This window comes from Salvelinus fontinalis, chromosome 30 (assembly GCF_029448725.1).
Source record: "Salvelinus fontinalis isolate EN_2023a chromosome 30, ASM2944872v1, whole genome shotgun sequence".
Classification (NCBI taxonomy): domain Eukaryota; kingdom Metazoa; phylum Chordata; class Actinopteri; order Salmoniformes; family Salmonidae; genus Salvelinus; species Salvelinus fontinalis.
In genome coordinates, this window is record NC_074694.1 from 4,128,449 (window position 1) to 4,151,384 (window position 22,936).

The window sequence follows — 22,936 nt, forward strand, 5'->3', positions numbered from 1 at the left end:
TTGTTCTTCACTGGTTGCCCTTTTCTTGTGGCAACAGGTCACAATTCTTGCTGCTGTGATGTCACACTGTGGTGTTTCACCCAGTAGATATGGAAGTTCTGGTCTTTTTATATTTGATTTATTTAACCAGGCAAGTCATTTAAGAACAAATTCTTATTTACAATCTCTCTCTCTCTGCAGGAATTGGTTGACTACCTGCGTAGCCACTCCCACTGTGCGGTCTACGCCTCTGCTTTGTCTCCTCCCATCACAGAGCAGATCCTCAGAGCCATGAAATGCATCATGGGACTGGATGGAACCACCGTGGGTGAGCAACATGTCTTCTACTCCAGAGAGGTATCTCCAGGGTCCAGGATCTGTGACGTACAGAGATGTAGCGCCAGGGTCCAGGAACTGTGACGTACAGAGAGGTAGCTCCAGGATCCAGGAACTGTGACGTACAGAGAGGTACCTCCAGGATCCAGGAACTGTGACATACAGAGAGGTAGCTCCAGGGTCCAGGAACTGTGACATACAGAGAGGTACCTCCAGGGTCCAGGAACTGTGACATACAGTGCATTGTGAGGGAGAGTCTCTGATCTTGGCAAGATGTGAGTGTGTAGTACACCAAGTCCTCTGTCCGTCAGGCGGACATATCAGAACCATATGGCTGCAGCAGCTGCATAGTAGAGAGGAGGAAGAGAGAGAGAGTCCTAGCCCCAAACTAACTTTGTCTCCAGGCCTGGGTTGGACCCTTCATCACTAGTCCTAGCCCCATACTAACTTTGTCTCCAGGCCTGGGTTGGACCCCTCATCACTAGTCCTAGCCCCATACTAACTTTGTCTCCAGGCCTGGGTTGGACCACTCATCACTAGTCCTAGCCCCAAACTAACTTTGTCTCCAGGCCTGGGTTGGACCACTCATCACTAGTCCTAGCCCCAAACTAACTTTGTCTCCAGGCCTGGGTTGGACCACTCATCACTAGTCCTAGCCCCAAACTAACTTTGTCTCCAGGCCTGGGTTGGACCCCTCATCACTAGTCCTAGCCCCATACTAACTTTGTCTCCAGGCCTGGGTTGGACCACTCATCACTAGTCCTAGCCCCATACTAACTGTCTCCAGGCCTGGGTTGGACCCCTCATCACTAGTCCTAGCCCCATACTAACTCTGTCTCCAGACCTGGGTTGGACCACTCATCACTAGTCCTAGCCCCATACTAACTCTGTCTCCAGGCCTGGGTTGGACCACTCATCACAAGTCCTAGCCCCATACTGACTCTGTCTCCAGACCTGGGTTGGACCCCTCATCACTAGTCCTAGCCCCATACTAACTGTCTCCAGGCCTGGGTTGGACCCCTCATCACTAGTCCTAGCCCCATACTAACTCTGTCTCCAGACCTGGGTTGGACCCCTCATCACTAGTCCTAGCCCCATACTAACTTTGTCTCCAGGCCTGGGTTGGACCACTCATCACTAGTCCTAGCCCCAAACTAACTTTGTCTCCAGGCCTGGGTTGGACCCCTCATCACTAGTCCTAGCCCCATACTAACTTTGTCTCCAGGCCTGGGTTGGACCACTCATCACTAGTCCTAGCCCCAAACTAACTTTGTCTCCAGGCCTGGGTTGGACCACTCATCACTAGTCCTAGCCCCAAACTAACTTTGTCTCCAGGCCTGGGTTGGACCACTCATCACTAGTCCTAGCCCCAAACTAACTTTGTCTCCAGGCCTGGGTTGGACCCCTCATCACTAGTCCTAGCCCCATACTAACTTTGTCTCCAGGCCTGGGTTGGACCACTCATCACTAGTCCTAGCCCCATACTAACTGTCTCCAGGCCTGGGTTGGACCCCTCATCACTAGTCCTAGCCCCATACTAACTCTGTCTCCAGACCTGGGTTGGACCACTCATCACTAGTCCTAGCCCCATACTAACTCTGTCTCCAGGCCTGGGTTGGACCACTCATCACAAGTCCTAGCCCCATACTGACTCTGTCTCCAGACCTGGGTTGGACCCCTCATCACTAGTCCTAGCCCCATACTAACTGTCTCCAGGCCTGGGTTGGACCCCTCATCACTAGTCCTAGCCCCATACTAACTCTGTCTCCAGACCTGGGTTGGACCCCTCATCACTAGTCCTAGCCCCATACTAACTCTGTCTCCAGGCCTGGGTTGGACCCCTCATCACTAGTCCTAGCCCCATACTAACTCTGTCTCCAGACCTGGGTTGGACCCCTCATCACTAGTCCTAGCCCCATACTAACTCTGTCTCCAGACCTGGGTTGGACCACTCATCACAAGTCCTAGCCCCATACTAACTCTGTCTCCAGGCCTGGTTTGGACCCCTCATCACTAGACCTAGCCCCATACTAACTCTGTCTCCAGACCTGGGTTGGACCACTCATCACTAGTCCTAGCCCCAGGGTTCAACAACCCACCCGTAGCCCCATACTCTCTCTCTCTCACTCTTTCTTTCTCTCTCTTCTTTCTCTCTCTTCTTTCTCTCTCACTCTTTGTCTCTCTAGGTCAGGCCAGGGTGCACCAGCTAGCAGAGAACACACGCTACTTCAGGTCTCATCTTCAAGAGATGGGCTTCATCATCTACGGTAACGATGATTCTCCTGTGGTCCCAATTCTGCTCTACATGCCAGGAAAAGTTGTGTAAGTTACTTTACTTTGTTACGTTTATTTGACGGGGACACTGATTCTAACCCTTCTGGTCTACATGACAGGAAAAGTGTAACTACCAGATGGAACCTTTTTATATATGATTTTATTGTGAAGGAATGAATGGAGGTGATATATTATAACCCTTACCACTAGGGGGCGTCTCACAAGGAACCGTCACCCAATCACCTGTCCCAGAGAAGAATTACGGGATAAATCCGCTTCCTTTGTTTATGGGTATAGTTCTTCTTCTTCTGTTGACGTACAGCTACAGATACGTTAAAATGTGACGGTTTCTGTCCAGAGGCCACGTCAACGTCTGAATGTGTTTTAAAACGGGTCCACTGTTGCCTTGGTAACGGGATTCAGCTACCCGTTTTATCTGTCCACACTGTTTAAATGAATCAAGTTACTTTCACAAATTGTGATACGCCTTTTCAAATCTGTTTTTGAAAGCATGACTAGGGGGCTCATTTTACCGGGGGGCCAGTTGAGAAGCTAAAAGGATAATATTGTCTGTCTTTTGAAGATGAGTTTGACCGTGTTTTAATGTCTCCAGATAATTTGTTCTTCACTGGTTGCCCTTTTCTTGTGGTAACAGGTCACAAATCTTGCTGCTGTGAGGCACACTGTGGTATTTCATCCAGTAGATATGGGAGTTTATCAAAACTGGGTTAGTTTTTGAATTCTTTGTGGGTCTGTGTAATCTGAGGGAAATATGTGTCTCTGATATGGTCATACATTTGGCAGGAGGTTAGGAAGTGCAGCTCAGTTTCCACCTCATTTTGTGGGCAATGTGCACATAGTCTGTCTTGTCTTGAGAACCATGTCTGCCTACAGCGGCCTTTCTCAATAGCAAGGCTATGCTCACTGAGTCTGTACATAGTCAAAGCTTTCCTTCAGTTTTGCTCAGTCACAGTGGTCAGGTATTCTGCCCCGGTGGTCAGGTATTCTGCCCCGGTGGTCAGGTATTCTGCCCCGGTGGTCAGGTATTCTGCCCCGGTGGTCAGGTATTCTGCCACGGTGGTCAGGTATTCTGCCCCGGTGGTCAGGTATTCTGCCCCGGTGGTCAGGTATTCTGCCCCGGTGGTCAGGTATTCTGCCCCGGTGGTCAGGTATTCTGCCACGGTGGTCAGGTATGTGGTCAGGTATTCTGCCACAGTGGTCAGGTATTCTGCCACGGTGGTCAGGTATTCTGCCACGGTGGTCAGGTATTCTGCCACGGTGCTCAGGTATTCTGCCACGGTGCTCAGGTATTCTGCCACGGTGGTCAGGTATTCTGCCACGGTGCTCAGGTATTCTGCCACGGTGCTCAGGTATTCTGCCACGGTGGTCAGGTATTCTGCCACGGTGCCCTGGTATTCTGCCCCGGTGGTCAGGTATTCTGACACGGTGGTCAGGTATTCTGCCACGGTGGTCAGGTATTCTGCCACGGTGCTCAGGTATTCTGCCCCGGTGCTCAGGTATTCTGCCCCGGTGCTCAGGTATTCTGCCCCGGTGGTCAGGTATTCTGCCACGGTGGTCAGGTATTCTGCCACGGTGGTCAGGTATTCTGCCACGGCGTACTCTCTGTTTGGGGCCAGATAGCAGATGTTACATGTGTCCAGATGCTCAGTGAATCAGGCAGTATAAAATGGGCCAGGCGAGGCTCGTTATTCATTCAGTACAGAGACTTTCAGACGCGGCCAAAGATAACCTGGTGAGCAGCTTGAAGACCTGGTTTACTTTATTCTACTGTGATGCACTCTGTGGGTCAGCTGCTGACCTAGACCCTGGTGGACACCTGGGGTTAATATCTTCTCTGGTCCTTCTCTGGACAACCTGGGGTTAATATCTTCTCTGGTCCTTCTCTGGACAACCTGGGGTTAATATCTTCTCTGGTCCTAGACCCTGGTGGACAACCTGGGGTTAATATCTTCTCTGGTCCTTCTCTGGACAACCTGGGGTTAATATCTTCTCTGGTCCTAGACCCTGGTGGACAACCTGGGGTTAATATCTTCTCTGGTCCTAGACCCTGGTGGACAACCTGGGGTTAATATCTTCTCTGGTCCTAGACCCTGGTGGACAACCTGGGGTTAATATCTTCTCTGGTCCTCGACCCTGGTGGACAACCTGGGGTTAATATCTTCTCTGGTCCTCGACCCTGGTGGACAACCTGGGGTTAATATCTTCTCTGGTCCTAGACCCTGGTGGACAACCTGGGGTTAATATCTTCTCTGGACCTAGACCCTGATGGACAACCTGGGGTTAATATCTTCTCTGGTCCTAGACCCTGGTGGACAACCTGGGGTTAATATCTTCTCTGGACCTAGACCCTGGTGGACAACCTGGGGTTAATATCTTCTCTGGTCCTAGACCCTGGTGGACAACCTGGGGTTAATATCTTCTCTGGTCCTAGACCCTGGTGGACAACCTGGGGTTAATATCTTCTCTGGTCCTAGACCCTGGTGGACAACCTGGGGTTAATATCTTCTCTGGTCCTAGACCCTGGTGGACAACCTGGGGTTAATATCTTCTCTGGTCTCTGGTCCTTCTCTGGACAACCTGGGGTTAATATCTTCTCTGGTCCTTCTCTGGACAACCTGGGGTTAATATCTTCTCTGGTCCTAGACCCTGGTGGACAACCTGGGGTTAATATCTTCTCTGGTCCTAGACCCTGGTGGACAACCTGGGGTTAATATCTTCTCTGGTCCTAGACCCTGGTGGACAACCTGGGGTTAATGTCTTCTCTGGTCCTCGACCCTGGTGGACAACCTGAGGTTAATATCTTCTCTGGTCCTAGACCCTGGTGGTCAACCTGGGGTTAATATCTTCTCTGGTCCTAGACCCTGGTGGACAACCTGGGGTTAATATCTTCTCTGGTCCTAGACCCTGGTGGACAACCTGGGGTTAATATCTTCTCTGGTCCTAGACCCTGGTGGACAACCTGGGGTTAATATCTTCTCTGGTCCTAGACCCTGGTGGACAACCTGGGGTTAATATCTTCTCTGGTCCTAGACCCTGGTGGACAACCTGGGGTTAATATCTTCTCTGGTCCTAGACCCTGGTGGACAACCTGGGGTTAATATCTTCTCTGGTCCTCGACCCTGGTGGACAACCTGGGGTTAATATCTTCTCTGGTCCTAGACCCTGGTGGACAACCTGGGGTTAATATCTTCTCTGGTCCTAGACCCTGGTGGACAACCTGGGGTTAATATCTTCTCTGGTCCTAGACCCTGGTGGACAACCTGGGGTTAATATCTTCTCTGGTCCTAGACCCTGATGGACAACCTGGGGTTAATATCTTCTCTGGTCCTAGACCCTGGTGGACAACCTGGGGTTAATATCTTCTCTGGTCCTAGACCCTGGTGGACAACCTGGGGTTAATATCTTCTCTGGTCCTAGACCCTGGTGGTCAACCTGGGGTTAATATCTTCTCTGGTCCTCGACCCTGGTGGACAACCAGGGGTTAATATCTTCTCTGGTCTCTGGTCCTTCTCTGGACAACCTGGGGTTAATATCTTCTCTGGTCCTTCTCTGGACAACCTGGGGTTAATATCTTCTCTGGTCCTAGACCCTGGTGGACAACCTGGGGTTAATATCTTCTCTGGTCCTAGACCCTGGTGGACAACCTGGGGTTAATGTCTTCTCTGGTACTAGACCCTGGTGGACAACCTGGGGTTAATATCTTCTCTGGTCCTAGACCCTGGTGGACAACCTGGGGTTAATATCTTCTCTGGTCCTAGACCCTGGTGGTCAACCTGGGGTTAATATCTTCTCTGGTCCTAGACCCTGGTGGACAACCTGGGGTTAATATCTTCTCTGGTCTCTGGTCCTAGACCCTGGTGGACAACCTGGGGTTAATATCTTCTCTGGTCCTAGACCCTGGTGGACAACCTGGGGTTAATATCTTCTCTGGTCTCTGGTCCTAGACCCTGGTGGACAACCTGGGGTTAATATCTTCTCTGGTCTCTGGTCCTAGACCCTGGTGGACAACCTGGGGTTAATATCTTCTCTGGTCCTTCTCTGGACAACCTGGGGTTAATATCTTCTCTGGTCCTAGACCCTGGTGGACAACCTGGGGTTAATATCTTCTCTGGTCTCTGGTCCTAGACCCTGGTGGACAACCTGGGGTTAATATCTTCTCTGGTCCTAGACCCTGGTGGACAACCTGGGGTTAATATCTTCTCTGGTCCTAGACCCTGGTGGACAACCTGGGGTTAATATCTTCTCTGGTCTCTGGTCCTAGACCCTGGTGGACAACCTGGGGTTAATATCTTCTCTGGTCCTAGACCCTGGTGGACAACCTGGGGTTAATATCTTCTCTGGTCCTAGACCCTGGTGGACAACCTGGGGTTAATATCTTCTCTGGTCCTAGACCCTGGTGGACAACCTGGGGTTAATATCTTCTCTGGTCCTAGACCCTGGTGGACAACCTGGGGTTAATATCTTCTCTGGTCCTAGACCCTGGTGGACAACCTGGGGTTAATATCTTCTCTGGTCCTAGACCCTGGTGGACAACCTGGGGTTAATATCTTCTCTGATCCTAGACCCTGGTGGACAACCTGGGGTTAATATCTTCTCTGATCCTCGACCCTGGTGGACAACCTGGGGTTAATATCTTCTCTGGTCCTAGACCCTGGTGGACAACCTGGGGTTAATATCTTCTCTGGTCCTAGACCCTGGTGGACAACCTGGGGTTAATATCTTCTCTGGTGCTGGAACCTGGTGGACAACCTGGGGTTAATATCTTCTCTGGTCCTAGACCCTGATGGACAACCTGGGGTTAATATCTTCTCTGGTCCTAGACCCTGGTGGACAACCTGGGGTTAATATCTTCTCTGGTCCTAGACCCTGGTGGACAACCTGGGGTTAATATCTTCTCTGGTCCTAGACCCTGGTGGACAACCTGGGGTTAATATCTTCTCTGGTCCTAGACCCTGGTGGACAACCTGGGGTTAATATCTTCTCTGGTCCTAGACCCTGGTGGACAACCTGGGGTTAATATCTTCTCTGGTCCTAGACCCTGGTGGACAACCTGGGGTTAATGTCTTCTCTGGTCCTAGACCCTGGTGGACAACCTGGGGTTAATATCTTCTCTGGTACTAGACCCTGGTGGACAACCTGGGGTTAATATCTTCTCTGGTCCTAGACCCTGGTGGACAACCTGGGGTTAATATCTTCTCTGGTCCTAGACCCTGGTGGACAACCTGGGGTTAATATCTTCTCTGGTCCTAGACCCTGGTGGACAACCTGGGGTTAATATCTTCTCTGGTCCTAGACCCTGGTGGACAACCTGGGGTTAATATCTTCTCTGGTCCTCGACCCTGGTGGACAACCTGGGGTTAATATCTTCTCTGGTCCTAGACCCTGGTGGACAACCTGGGGTTAATATCTTCTCTGGTCCTAGACCCTGGTGGACAACCTGGGGTTAATATCTTCTCTGGTCCTAGACCCTGGTGGACAACCTGGGGTTAATATCTTCTCTGGTCCTAGACCCTGGTGGACAACCTGGGGTTAATATCTTCTCTGGTCCTAGACCCTGGTGGACAACCTGGGGTTAATATCTTCTCTGGTCCTAGACCCTGGTGGACAACCTGGGGTTAATGTCTTCTCTGGTCCTAGACCCTGGTGGACAACCTGGGGTTAATGTCTTCTCTGGTCCTCGACCCTGGTGGACAACCTGGGGTTAATATCTTCTCTGGTCCTAGACCCTGGTGGACAACCTGGGGTTAATATCTTCTCTGGTCCTAGACCCTGGTGGACAACCTGGGGTTAATATCTTCTCTGGTCCTAGACCCTGGTGGACAACCTGGGGTTAATATCTTCTCTGGTCCTAGACCCTGGTGGACAACCTGGGGTTAATATCTTCTCTGGTCCTCGACCCTGGTGGACAACCTGGGGTTAATATCTTCTCTGGTCCTAGACCCTGGTGGACAACCTGGGGTTAATATCTTCTCTGGTCCTAGACCCTGGTGGACAACCTGGGGTTAATATCTTCTCTGGTCCTAGACCCTGGTGGACAACCTGGGGTTAATATCTTCTCTGGTCCTAGACCCTGGTGGACAACCTGGGGTTAATATCTTCTCTGGTCTCTGGTCCTTCTCTGGACAACCTGGGGTTAATATCTTCTCTGGTCCTTCTCTGGACAACCTGGGGTTAATATCTTCTCTGGTCCTAGACCCTGGTGGACAACCTGGGGTTAATATCTTCTCTGGTCCTAGACCCTGGTGGACAACCTGGGGTTAATGTCTTCTCTGGTCCTAGACCCTGGTGGACAACCTGGGGTTAATATCTTCTCTGGTCCTAGACCCTGGTGGACAACCTGGGGTTAATATCTTCTCTGGTCCTAGACCCTGGTGGACAACCTGGGGTTAATATCTTCTCTGGTCCTTCTCTGGACAACCTGGGGTTAATATCTTCTCTGGTCCTAGACCCTGGTGGACAACCTGGGGTTAATATCTTCTCTGGTCCTAGACCCTGGTGGACAACCTGGGGTTAATATCTTCTCTGGTCCTAGACCCTGGTGGACAACCTGGGGTTAATATCTTCTCTGATCCTAGACCCTGGTGGACAACCTGGGGTTAATATCTTCTCTGGTCCTAGACCCTGGTGGACAACCTGGGGTTAATATCTTCTCTGGTCCTAGACCCTGGTGGACAACCTGGGGTTAATATCTTCTCTGGTCCTAGACCCTGGTGGACAACCTGGGGTTAATATCTTCTCTGGTCCTAGACCCTGATGGACAACCTGGGGTTAATATCTTCTCTGGTCCTCGACCCTGATGGACAACCTGGGGTTAATATCTTCTCTGGTCCTAGACCCTGGTGGACAACCTGGGGTTAATATCTTCTCTGGTCCTAGACCCTGGTGGACAACCTGGGGTTAATATCTTCTCTGGTCCTAGACCCTGGTGGACAACCTGGGGTTAATGTCTTCTCTGGTCCTCGACCCTGGTGGACAACCTGAGGTTAATATCTTCTCTGATCCTAGACCCTGGTGGACAACCTGGGGTTAATATCTTCTCTGGTCCTAGACCCTGGTGGACAACCTGGGGTTAATATCTTCTCTGGTCCTAGACCCTGGTGGACACCCTGGGGTTAATATCTTCTCTGGTCCTAGACCCTGGTGGACACCCTGGGGTTAATATCTTCTCTGGTCCTAGACCCTGATGGACAACCTGGGGTTAATATCTTCTCTGGTCCTAGACCCTGGTGGACAACCTGGGGTTAATATCTTCTCTGGTCCTAGACCCTGGTGGACAACCTGGGGTTAATGTCTTCTCTGGTCCTAGACCCTGGTGGACAACCTGGGGTTAATATCTTCTCTGGTCCTAGACCCTGATGGACAACCTGGGGTTAATATCTTCTCTGGTCCTAGACCCTGGTGGACAACCTGGGGTTAATATCTTCTCTGGTCTCTGGTCCTAGACCCTGGTGGACAACCTGGGGTTAATATCTTCTCTGGTCTCTGGTCCTTCTCTGGACAACCTGGGGTTAATATCTTCTCTGGTCCTTCTCTAGACAACCTGGGGTTAATATCTTCTCTGGTCCTAGACCCTGGTGGACAACCTGGGGTTAATATCTTCTCTGGTCCTAGACCCTGGTGGACAACCTGGGGTTAATGTCTTCTCTGGTCCTAGACCCTGGTGGACAACCTGGGGTTAATATCTTCTCTGGTCCTAGACCCTGGTGGACAACCTGGGGTTAATGTCTTCTCTGGTCTTAGACCCTGGTGGACAACCTGGGGTTAATATCTTCTCTGGTCCTAGACCCTGGTGGACAACCTGGGGTTAATATCTTCTCTGGTCCTAGACCCTGGTGGACAACCTGGGGTTAATATCTTCTCTGGTCCTAGACCCTGGTGGACAACCTGGGGTTAATATCTTCTCTGGTCCTCGACCCTGGTGGACAACCTGGGGTTAATATCTTCTCTGGTCCTAGACCCTGGTGGACAACCTGGGGTTAATATCTTCTCTGGTCCTAGACCCTGGTGGACAACCTGGGGTTAATATCTTCTCTGGTCCTAGACCCTGGTGGCCAACCTGGGGTTAATATCTTCTCTGGTCCTAGACCCTGGTGGACAACCAGGGGTTAATATCTTCTCTGGTCCTTCTCTGGACAACCTGGGGTTAATATCTTCTCTGGTCCTAGACCCTGGTGGACAACCTGGGGTTAATATCTTCTCTGATCCTAGACCCTGGTGGACAACCTGGGGTTAATATCTTCTCTGGTCCTAGACCCTGGTGGACAACCTGGGGTTAATATCTTCTCTGGTCCTAGACCCTGATGGACAACCTGGGGTTAATGTCTTCTCTGGTCTTAGACCCTGGTGGACAACCTGGGGTTAATATCTTCTCTGGTCCTCGACCCTGGTGGACAACCTGGGGTTAATATCTTCTCTGGTCCTAGACCCTGGTGGACAACCTGGGGTTAATATCTTCTCTGGTCCTAGACCCTGGTGGACAACCTGGGGTTAATATCTTCTCTGGTCCTAGACCCTGATGGACAACCTGGGGTTAATATCTTCTCTGGTCCTAGACCCTGGTGGACAACCTGGGGTTAATATCTTCTCTGGTCCTCGACCCTGGTGGACAACCTGGGGTTAATATCTTCTCTGGTCCTAGACCCTGATGGACAACCTGGGGTTAATGTCTTCTCTGGTCCTCGACCCTGGTGGACAACCTGGGGTTAATATCTTCTCTGGTCCTAGACCCTGGTGGACAACCTGGGGTTAATATCTTCTCTGGTCCTAGACCCTGGTGGACAACCTGGGGTTAATATCTTCTCTGGTCCTAGACCCTGGTGGACAACCTGGGGTTAATATCTTCTCTGGTCCTAGACCCTGGTGGACAACCTGGGGTTAATGTCTTCTCTGGTCCTTCTCTGGACAACCTGGGGTTAATATCTTCTCTGGTCCTAGACCCTGGTGGACAACCTGGGGTTAATATCTTCTCTGGTCCTAGACCCTGGTGGACAACCTGGGGTTAATATCTTCTCTGGTCCGAGACCCTGATGGACAACCTGGGGTTAATATCTTCTCTGGTCCTAGACCCTGATGGACAACCTGGGGTTAATATCTTCTCTGGTCCTAGACCCTGGTGGACAACCTGGGGTTAATATCTTCTCTGGTCCTAGACCCTGATGGACAACCTGGGGTTAATATCTTCTCTGGTCCTAGACCCTGATGGACAACCTGGGGTTAATATCTTCTCTGGTCCTAGACCCTGGTGGTCAACCTGGGGTTAATATCTTCTCTGGTCCTAGACCCTGATGGACAACCTGGGGTTAATATCTTCTCTGGTCCTAGACCCTGATGGACAACCTGGGGTTAATATCTTCTCTGGTCCTAGACCCTGGTGGACAACCTGGGGTTAATATCTTCTCTGGTCTCTGGTCCTTCTCTGGACAACCTGGGGTTAATATCTTCTCTGGTCCTCGACCCTGATGGACAACCTGGGGTTAATATCTTCTCTGGTCTTAGACCCTGGTGGACAACCTGGGGTTAATGTCTTCTCTGGTCTCTGGTCCTTCTCTGGACAACCTGGGGTTAATATCTTCTCTGGTCCTAGACCCTGGTGGACAACCTGGGGTTAATATCTTCTCTGGTCCTAGACCCTGGTGGACAACCTGGGGTTAATATCTTCTCTGGTCTTAACCTGTCTAGGATCAGCGTGGCGCTAGCGGCACACCCCCCCCCCCCCACTGAAAAACCAGTGCCGCGAAATTCAAAAAAAATATTTTTTTTAAATATTTAACTTTCACACATTAAAGTCCAATACAGCTAATGAAAGACACAGATCTTGTGAATCCAGTCAACATTTCCGATTTTTTAAATGTTTTACAGGGAAGACACAATATGTAAAGATGTACATCTATTACCTAAAAACACATTAGCATAATCCACCATCTTTTATTTGTCCACCAACACCAGTAGCCATCACCAATTCGGCTAAACTAAGATATTTATGGCCCCTAACCAACAAAAAAACTCATTAGATGACAGTCTGATAACATATTTATGGTATGGGATAGGTTTTGTTAGAAAAAAGTGCATATTTCAGGTAAATGGCATAGTTTACAATTGCACCCACCGTCACAAATGGACTAGAATAATTACAATGAGCAACGTGTTTACCTAACTACTAATCATCAAACATTTCGTAAAAATACACAGCATACACGAATCGAAAGACACAGATCCTGTGAATACAGACAATATTTCAGATTTTCTAAGTGTCTTACAGCGAAAACACAATAAATCGTTATATTAGCTTAGCACATAGCAATTAGCAGCCCAGCATTGATTCTAGCCAAAGTGAGCGATAAAAGTCAACATCGCCAAAAGATATTAATTTTTTCACTAACCTTCTCAGAATTCTTCCGATGACACTCCTGTAACATCACATTACAACATGCATATACAGTTTGATCGAAAATGTTTATATTTAGCCACCAAAATCATGGTTAGACAATGTGAAATGTAGACAAGCTGGTAAAGAAAAAGTCCTTGCGCCACTTAGACAGTGATCTACTCTTATACATAAATACTCATAAACGTGACTAAAAAATATAGGGTGGACAGGGATTGATAGACAATTTAATTCTTAATACAATTGCGTTATTACATTTTTTAATTTATCCTTACTTTTCAATACAGTTTGCGCCAAGCGAAGCTACGTCAAAAAACATGGCGTCCTAAGCCACTAAAATGTTTCGACAGAAACACGATTTATCATAATAAAAATGTCCTACCTTGAGCTGTTCTTCCATCAGTATCTTGGGCAAAGGATCCTTTCTTGGGAGAAATCGTCTTTTGGTGGAAAGCTGTCCTCTTGCCATGTGGAAATGCCTACTGCGTTCGGGATGAACTGAAAAGCATGCCCAACTTTTCACATCGTTGCAAAAATAAATGTCCCAAAATCGCACTAAACGGATATAAATTGCTATAAAACGCTTTAAATTAACTACCTTATGATGTTTTTAACTCCCATAACGAGTAGAAACATGACCCGAGTAATATTACCCCCTTCACTAATGCTTGGAACAGGTGCGGGCCGGTGTCCTCTAGGCGCATGACGCAGCTCCAAAAGAATGACTAGCTTCAGGGTTTTTTCATTTGTGGGGCCTGTGAACGCGCAATCGACCCCATTGGAATCGTCATCACGTAAAGGCATCCAGGGGAAGACGTAAGAAGTGTCCGTATAGTCATAGCAACGACAGTGCCCTTTTAACTGACTTCAGAAGAGTGGCCAACATTTCTCAAATCTGACTCCATGTCAGGGAAATTGCTGTAGAATGGGCTCTGTTCCACTTAGAGACAAAATTTCAACTCCTATAGAAACTATAGACTGTTTTCTATCCAATAATAATAATAATATGCATATTGTACGATCAAGGATTTTGTGGGAAGCCGTTTCAAAAATTAGCCAAATTAGCATAAATAGTCTAAACAGCGCCCCCATCCCCAACAGGTTAGACCCTGGTGGACAACCTGGGGTTAATGTCTTCTCTGGTCTCTGGTCCTTCTCTGGACAACCTGGGGTTAATATCTTCTCTGGTCCTAGACCCTGGTGGACAACCTGGGGTTAATATCTTCTCTGGTCCTAGACCCTGGTGGACAACCTGGGGTTAATATCTTCTCTGGTCCTAGACCCTGGTGGACAACCTGGGGTTAATATCTTCTCTGGTCCTAGACCCTGGTGGTCAACCTGGGGTTAATATCTTCTCTGGTCCTAGACCCTGGTGGACAACCTGGGGTTAATATCTTCTCTGGTCCTAGACCCTGGTGGACAACCTGGGGTTAATATCTTCTCTGATCCTAGACCCTGGTGGACAACCTGGGGTTAATATCTTCTCTGGTCCTAGACCCTGGTGGACAACCTGGGGTTAATATCTTCTCTGGTCCTAGACCCTGGTGGACAACCTGGGGTTAATATCTTCTCTGGTCCTAGACCCTGGTGGACAACCTGGGGTTAATATCTTCTCTGGTCCTAGACCCTGGTGGACAACCTGGGGTTAATATCTTCTCTGGTCCTAGACCCTGATGGACAACCTGGGGTTAATATCTTCTCTGGTCCTAGACCCTGGTGGACAACCTGGGGTTAATATCTTCTCTGGTCCTAGACCCTGGTGGACAACCTGGGGTTAATATCTTCTCTGGTCCTAGACCCTGGTGGACAACCTGGGGTTAATATCTTCTCTGGTCCTAGACCCTGATGGACAACCTGGGGTTAATATCTTCTCTGGACCTAGACCCTGGTGGACAACCTGGGGTTAATATCTTCTCTGGACCTAGACCCTGGTGGACAACCTGGGGTTAATATCTTCTCTGGTCTCTGGACCCTGGTGGACAACCTGGGGTTAATATCTTCTCTGGTCCTAGACCCTGGTGGACAACCTGGGGTTAATATCTTCTCTGGTCCTCGACCCTGGTGGACAACCTGGGGTTAATATCTTCTCTGGTCCTAGACCCTGGTGGACAACCTGGGGTTAATATCTTCTCTGGTCCTAGACCCTGATGGACAACCTGGGGTTAATATCTTCTCTGGTCCTAGACCCTGATGGACAACCTGGGGTTAATATCTTCTCTGGTCCTCGACCCTGGTGGACAACCTGGGGTTAATATCTTCTCTGGTCCTAGACCCTGGTGGACAACCTGGGGTTAATGTCTTCTCTGGTCCTAGACCCTGGTGGACAACCTGGGGTTAATATCTTCTCTGGTCTCTGGTCCTAGACCCTGGTGGACAACCTGGGGTTAATATCTTCTCTGGTCCTTCTCTGGACAACCTGGGGTTAATATCTTCTCTGGTCCTTCTCTGGACAACCTGGGGTTAATATCTTCTCTGGTCCTTCTCTGGACAACCTGGGGTTAATATCTTCTCTGGTCCTTCTCTGGACAACCTGGGGTTAATATCTCTGTTCACTCCTGCTTGAGTTCCCTACCTCCCAGTCTCTTTCTTCCTCAATAACGGAGCCGCCGTGAAAAACTTCAAGTACCTCTGTGTACACGTCTCAGAGGAACTGAATGGTCAAACCAGACGGACAGCGCCTCTTCAACCTCAGGAGAACTGTGACCTGTTCCAGAGGGTTTATGTGTGCTACAGTGTATCTGACTAATAAAACCAGCTCATTTTACTCTGTGACTTTCTATATTTTTCTACCTGTCACTCTCCCTTGCTTTCTGTTCATGTCATACCTGCTGACTTCAGATATGTCCAGGGTCATAGTGTATATTCAGGGTCATAGTGTATATTCAGGGTCATAGTGTATATTCAGGGTCATACTGTATATTCAGGGTCATACTGTAATGCTGGTTGTGTTTAACAGTCAGTTGTTTTCTCATGGGGTCTAGTTGGGTTCCTGATCAGCCCTTTATGACAGCTGGTAACGAGGCTTTAAATACAGAGATGTATTGATTCATGTCTTTTCCTTCCTGTGTTCTGCAGGGCTTTCTCTCGCGCCATGCTGAAGAGGAAGATAGGAGTGGTGGTGGTGGGGTTTCCTGCTACGCCCATCACAGAGGCACGGGCACGCTTCTGTCTGTCTGCTACACACACCAAGGCCATGCTCGACCAGGTGAGCACACACACACACACACACCAAGGCCATGCTCGACCAGGTGAACACACACACACACACACACACACACAGAGACGCAAACACACAGACACACACACACACACACACACACACACACACACACACACACACACACACACACACACACAGACGCAAACACACACACACACAAACACACACACACACAGACACACACAGACGCAAACACACACACACACAGACACACACACACACACAAACACACACACACAGAGACACAGACACACACGAGTCTGTACATAGTCAAAAGCGTTCCTTAAGTTTGTGTCAGTCACAGTGGTCAGGTATAGAGGTCGACCGATTATTGGAGGACCAAAAAAAGCCGATGGCGATTAATCAGCCGATTTTTATATATATATTTGTAATAATGACAATTACAACAATACTCAATGAACACTTATTTTACCTTAATACATAAATAAAATATATTTAGTGTTAAATAAATAGTGAAACGTTCAATTTGGTTTAAATAATGCAAAAACAAAGTTTTGGAAAAGAAAGTAAAAGTGCAATATGCGCCATGTAAGAAAGCTAATGTTTCAGTTCCTTGTTCAGAAGATGAGAACATATGAAATCTGGTCGTTCCTTTTAACATGAGTCTTCAATATTCCCAGTTAAGAAGTTTAGGTTATAGTTATTATAGGAATTATATCTCTATATCTCTCTATACCATTTGTATTTCATATACCTTTGACTATTGGATGTTCTTATAGGCACTTTAGTATTGCCAGCCTAATCTCAGGAGTTGATATGCTTGAAGCACAGCGAAGAGCTGCTGGCAAAACGCACGACGATATACACATGTAAGCAAGGGTTGAAATCATTAATTATTAATAATTAATTATTTATTAGTCACATATATCTGTTTGGGCTTGTGGTCACTTTGTAGTCTAGCAGTTGTTATGTTCTGCCCCCCCGACCATCAGCTCACGAAACAAATCGTCCCACAGCTGAATCAAGTTGTTTTAGTCTTTCACCATAGTGAAGGCTCAGGTTTCCTGGGTCTCTATGATTTTGGTTGGACAGGTTTCTACATTTCTTTCCTAGGTTTTTGCATTCTTCATCACTGAACGATAGTTTTGGGTAAGAAATATTCTCTTAGGTCTGAGTATTTGTCACAGTGTAATAGGCAATGCAGCTCTGTCTCTACCTCTCCCATGGAGCAGAGTGAGCACAGCCTGTCCTCTCTGGGCAGCCAGGTTTGTCTGTGACGACCAGTCTCTATAGCCAGACTGTCCTCTCTGGGCAGCCAGGTTTGTCTGTGACGACCGGTCTCTATAGCCAGACTGTCCTCTCTGGGCAGCCAGGTTTGTCTGTGACGACCGGTCTCTATAGCCAGACTGTCCTCTCTGGGCAGCCAGGTTTGTCTGTGACGACCGGTCTCTATAGCCAGACTGTCCTCTCTGGGCAGCCAGGTTTGTCTGTGACGACCGGTCTCTATAGCCAGACTGTCCTCTCTGGGCAGCCAGGTTTGTCTGTGACGACCGGTCTCTATAGCCAGACTGTCTTCTCTGGGCAGCCAGGTTTGTCTGTGACGACCGGTCTCTATAGCCAGACTGTCCTCTCTGGGCAGGCAGGTTTGTCTGTGACGACTGGTCTCTATAGCCAGACTGTCCTCTCTGGGCAGCCAGGTTTGTCTGTGACGACCGGTCTCTATAGCCAGACTGTCCTCTCTGGGCAGCCAGGTTTGTCTGTGACGACCGGTCTCTATAGCCAGACTGTCCTCTCTGGACAGCCAGGTTTGTCTGTGACGACCGGTCTCTATAGCCAGACTGTCCTCTCTGGGCAGCCAGGTTTGTCTGTGACGACCGGTCTCTATAGCCAGTCTGTGCTCACTGAGTCTGTACCTAGTCAGTGTTTTTCTCAGTCACATTGGTCAGATAGTCTGCCACCATTTACTGTATCTCTCCCTTCCCCTCTCTCCCCCTCCCTCTCTCCTTCCCTCTCTCCCTCCCTCTCTCCCCCTCCCTCTCTCCTTCCCTCTCTCCTTCCCCCTCTCCCCCTCCCTCTCTCCAACAGTATATTTTCTCTCTCTCTCCTCCCTCTAACAGTATATTTTCTCTCCCCCTCCCCCTCTCTCCCTCTAACAGTATATTTTCTCTCCCCCTCTCTCTCTCTAACAGTATATTTTCTCCCCCTCTCTCCCTCTCTAACAGTATATTTTCTCTCCCCTTCCCCCTCTCTCCCTCTAACAGTATATTTTCTCTCCCCCTCCCTCTCTCCCTCTCTAACAGTATATTTTCTCTCCCCCTCCTCCCCTCTCTCCCTCTCTAACAGTATATTTTCTCTCCCCCTCCTCCCCTCTCTCCCTCTCTAACAGTATATTTTCTCTCCCTCTCTCCCCCTCTAACAGTATATTTTCTCTCCCCCTCCCCCTCTCTCCCTCTCTAACAGTATATTTTCTCTCCCCCTCCCCCTCTCTCCCTCTTTAACAGTATATTTTCTCTCCCTCTCTCCCTCTAACAGTATATTTTCTCTCCCCCTCCTCCCCTCTCTCCCTCTCTAACAGTATATTTTCTCTCCCCCTCCCCCTCTCTCCCTCTAACAGTATATTTTCTCTCCCCCTCTCTCCCTCTCTAACAGTATATTTTCTCTCCCCCTCCTCCCCTCTCTCCCTCTCTAACAGTATATTTTCTCTCCCCCTCTCTCTCTCCCTCTAACAGTATATTTTCTCTCCCCCTCTCTCTCTCCCTCTCTAACAGTATATTTTCTCTCCCTCTCTCGCCCTCTAACAGTATATTTTCTCTCCCCCTCTCTCTCTCCCTCTCTAACAGTATATTTTCTCTCCCTCTCTCGCCCTCTAACAGTATATTTTCTCTCCCCCTCCCCCTCTCTCCCTCTCTAACAGTATATTTTCTCTCCCCCTCCTCCCCTCTCTCCCTCTCTAACAGTATATTTTCTCTCCCTCTCTCCCCCTCTAACAGTATATTTTCTCTCCCCCTCCCCCTCTCTCCCTCTCTAACAGTATATTTTCTCTCCCCCTCCTCCCCTCTCTCCCTCTAACAGTATATTTTCTCTCCCCCTCCTCCCCTCTCTCCCTCTAACAGTATATTTTCTCTCCCCCTCCTCCCCTCTCTCCCTCTCCAACAGTATATTTTCTCTCCCTCTCTCCCTCTCTAACAGTATATTTTCTCTCCCCCTCCCCCTCTCTCCCTCTCTAACAGTATATTTTCTCTCCCCCTCTCTCTCCCTCTCTAACAGTATATTTTCTCTCCCCCTCCTCCCCTCTCTCCCTCTCTAACAGTATATTTTCTCTCCCCCTCTCTCTCTCCCTCTCTCCCTCTCTAACAGTATATTTTCTCTCCCCCTCCTCCCCTCTCTCCCTCTCTAACAGTATATTTTCTCTCCCTCTCTCCCCCTCTAACAGTATATTTTCTCTCCCCCTCCTCCTCTCTCCCTCTCTAACAGTATATTTTCTCTCCCCCTCCTCCTCTCTCCCTCTCTAACAGTATATTTTCTCTCCCTCTCTCCCTCTAACAGTATATTTTCTCTCCCCCTCTTCCCCTCTCTCCCTCTCTAACAGTATATTTTCTCTCCCCCTCCCCCTCTCTCCCTCTAACAGTATATTTTCTCTCCCCCTCTCTCTCCCTCTCTAACAGTATATTTTCTCTCCCCCTCCTCCCCTCTCTCCCTCTCTAACAGTATATTTTCTCTCCCCCTCTCTCTCTCCCTCTAACAGTATATTTTCTCTCCCCCTCTCTCTCTCCCTCTCTAACAGTATATTTTCTCTCCCTCTCTCGCCCTCTAACAGTATATTTTCTCTCCCCCTCCCCCTCTCTCCCTCTCTAACAGTATATTTTCTCTCCCCCTCCTCCCCTCTCTCCCTCTCTAACAGTATATTTTCTCTCCCTCTCTCCCCCTCTAACAGTATATTTTCTCTCCCCCTCCCCCTCTCTCCCTCTCTAACAGTATATTTTCTCTCCCCCTCCCCCTCTCTCCCTCTCTAACAGTATATTTTCTCTCCCTCTCTCCCTCTAACAGTATATTTTCTCTCCCCCTCCTCCCCTCTCTCCCTCTAACAGTATATTTTCTCTCCCCCTCCTCCCCTCTCTCCCTCTCCAACAGTATATTTTCTCTCCCTCTCTCCCTCTCTAACAGTATATTTTCTCTCCCCCTCCTCCCCTCTCTCCCTCTCCAACAGTATATTTTCTCTCCCTCTCTCCCTCTCTAACAGTATATTTTCTCTCCCTCTCCTCCCCTCTCTCCCTCTCTAACAGTATATTTTCTCTCCCCCTAGGTGTTGTTTGATCTGAACGAGTTAGGAGATGATTTGTGTCTGAAGTTCTCCCGGAGGAAATATTCTCCTCGTCCACAACGACACAACAACGACAACACAGACTTTGAGCAGGACAGTCCGCTAATAGACTGATAGGATGACCCCTGACCTCTGCACTGAAAGAATGTTATGGTGGTTCCATGGAAACAGCCATACGTCCCAATAATGTGTCCTCCTCCCCACTAATTTAAAAAAGCATTGGATTGGTGTAAGCATGGGTTAGACAGTATCCACCATTTTGTCTTGTACCAGTCCATAATGGAAAGTGAACAAGTCGCACAAGGACAGATTGTTGGGACACTGGGTTGGCCTCTGTCTTTCCTGCGAGTCCAATACACAGAGAGAGTGGGGTCTCATCTCTACCAGTCTAATACACTGAGAGAGTGGGGTCTCATCTCTACCAGTCTAATACACTGAGAGAGTGGGGTATCATCTCTACCAGTCTAATACACAGAGAGAGTGGGGTCTCATCTCTACCAGTCTAATAGACAGAGAGCGTGGGGTCTCATCTCTACCAGTCTAATACACTGAGAGAGTGGGGTATCATCTCTACCAGTCTAATACACTGAGAGAGTGGGGTATCATCTCTACCAGTCTAATACACTGAGAGAGTGGGGTCTCATCTCTACCAGTCTAATACACTGAGAGAGTGGGGTATCATCTCTACCAGTCTAATACACTGAGAGAGTGGGGTCTCATCTCTACCAGTCTAATACACTGAGAGAGTGGGGTCTGATCTCTACCAGTCTAATACACTGAGAGAGTGGGGTCTCATCTCTACCGGTCTAATACACTGAGAGAGTGGGGTCTCATCTCTACCAGTCTAATACACTGAGAGAGTGGGGTCTCATCTCTACCAGTCTAATACACCGAGAGAGTGGGGTCTCATCTCTACCAGTCTAATACACTGAGAGAGTGGGGTCTCATCTCTACCAGTCTAATACACAGAGAGAGTGGGGTCTGATCTCTACCAGTCTAATACACTGAGAGAGTGGGGTCTCATCTCTACCAGTCTAATACACAGAGAGAGTGGGGTCTCATCTCTACCAGTCTAATAGACAGAGAGCGTGGGGTCTCATCTCTACCAGTCTAATACACTGAGAGAGTGGGGTCTCATCTCTACCAGTCTAATACACTGAGAGAGTGGGGTATCATCTCTACCAGTCTAATACACTGAGAGAGTGGGGTCTCATCTCTACCAGTCTAATACACTGAGAGAGTGGGGTCTGATCTCTACCAGTCTAATACACTGAGAGAGTGGGGTCTCATCTCTACCGGTCTAATACACTGAGAGAGTGGGGTCTCATCTCTACCAGTCTAATACACTGAGAGAGTGGGGTCTCATCTCTACCAGTCTAATACACCGAGAGAGTGGGGTCTCATCTCTACCAGTCTAATACACAGAGAGAGTGGGGTCTCATCTCTACCAGTCTAATACACAGAGAGAGTGGGGTCTGATCTCTACCAGTCTAATACACTGAGAGAGTGGGGTATCATCTCTACCAGTCTAATACACCGAGAGAGTGGGGTCTCATCTCTACCAGTCTAATACACTGAGAGAGTGGGGTCTCATCTCTACCAGTCTAATACACAGAGAGAGTGGGGTCTCATCTCTACCAGTCTAATACACTGAGAGAGTGGGGTCTCATCTCTACCAGTCTAATACACTGAGAGAGTGGGGTATCATCTCTACCAGTCTAATACACCGAGAGAGTGGGGTCTCATCTCTACCAGTCTAATACACTGAGAGAGTGGGGTCTCATCTCTACCAGTCTAATACACCGAGAGAGTGGGGTCTCATCTCTACCAGTCTAATACACTGAGAGAGTGGGGTCTGATCTCTACCAGTCTAATACACTGAGAGAGTGGGGTATCATCTCTACCAGTCTAATACACTGAGAGAGTGGGGTCTCATCTCTACCAGTCTAATAGACAGAGAGCGTGGGGTCTCATCTCTACCAGTCTAATACACTGAGAGAGTGGGGTATCATCTCTACCAGTCTAATACACTGAGAGAGTGGGGTCTCATCTCTACCAGTCTAATACACAGAGAGAGTGGGGTATCATCTCTACCAGTCTAATACACAGAGAGAGTGGGGTATCATCTCTACCAGTCTAATACACCGAGAGAGTGGGGTCTCATCTCTACCAGTCTAATACACTGAGAGAGTGGGGTATCATCTCTACCAGTCTAATACACCGAGAGAGTGGGGTCTCATCTCTACCAGTCTAATACACTGAGAGAGTGGGGTCTCATCTCTACCAGTCCAATACACTGAGAGAGTGGGGTCTCATCTCTACCAGTCTAATACACTGAGAGAGTGGGGTCTCATCTCTACCAGTCTAATACACCGAGAGAGTGGGGTCTCATCTCTACCAGTCTAATACACCGAGAGAGTGGGGTCTCATCTCTACCAGT

General features: G+C 48.7%; 1 protein-coding gene across 1 annotated transcript in view; it reads left to right on the forward strand.

Moving 5' to 3' along the window:
* Window positions 1–22,607, forward strand: part of LOC129828547 (serine palmitoyltransferase 3-like) — a 138,487-nt gene extending 115,880 nt beyond the window's left edge. The window contains exons 9-12 of the mRNA XM_055889570.1: window positions 181–307; window positions 2,502–2,637; window positions 16,070–16,199; window positions 20,479–22,607. Coding sequence (XP_055745545.1) covers window positions 181–307; window positions 2,502–2,637; window positions 16,070–16,199; window positions 20,479–20,610 — 525 coding nt within the window. The 3' untranslated portion in view covers window positions 20,611–22,607. The remainder of the gene's footprint in view (window positions 1–180; window positions 308–2,501; window positions 2,638–16,069; window positions 16,200–20,478) is intronic.
* The last annotated feature ends 329 nt before the right edge of the window (window positions 22,608–22,936 follow it).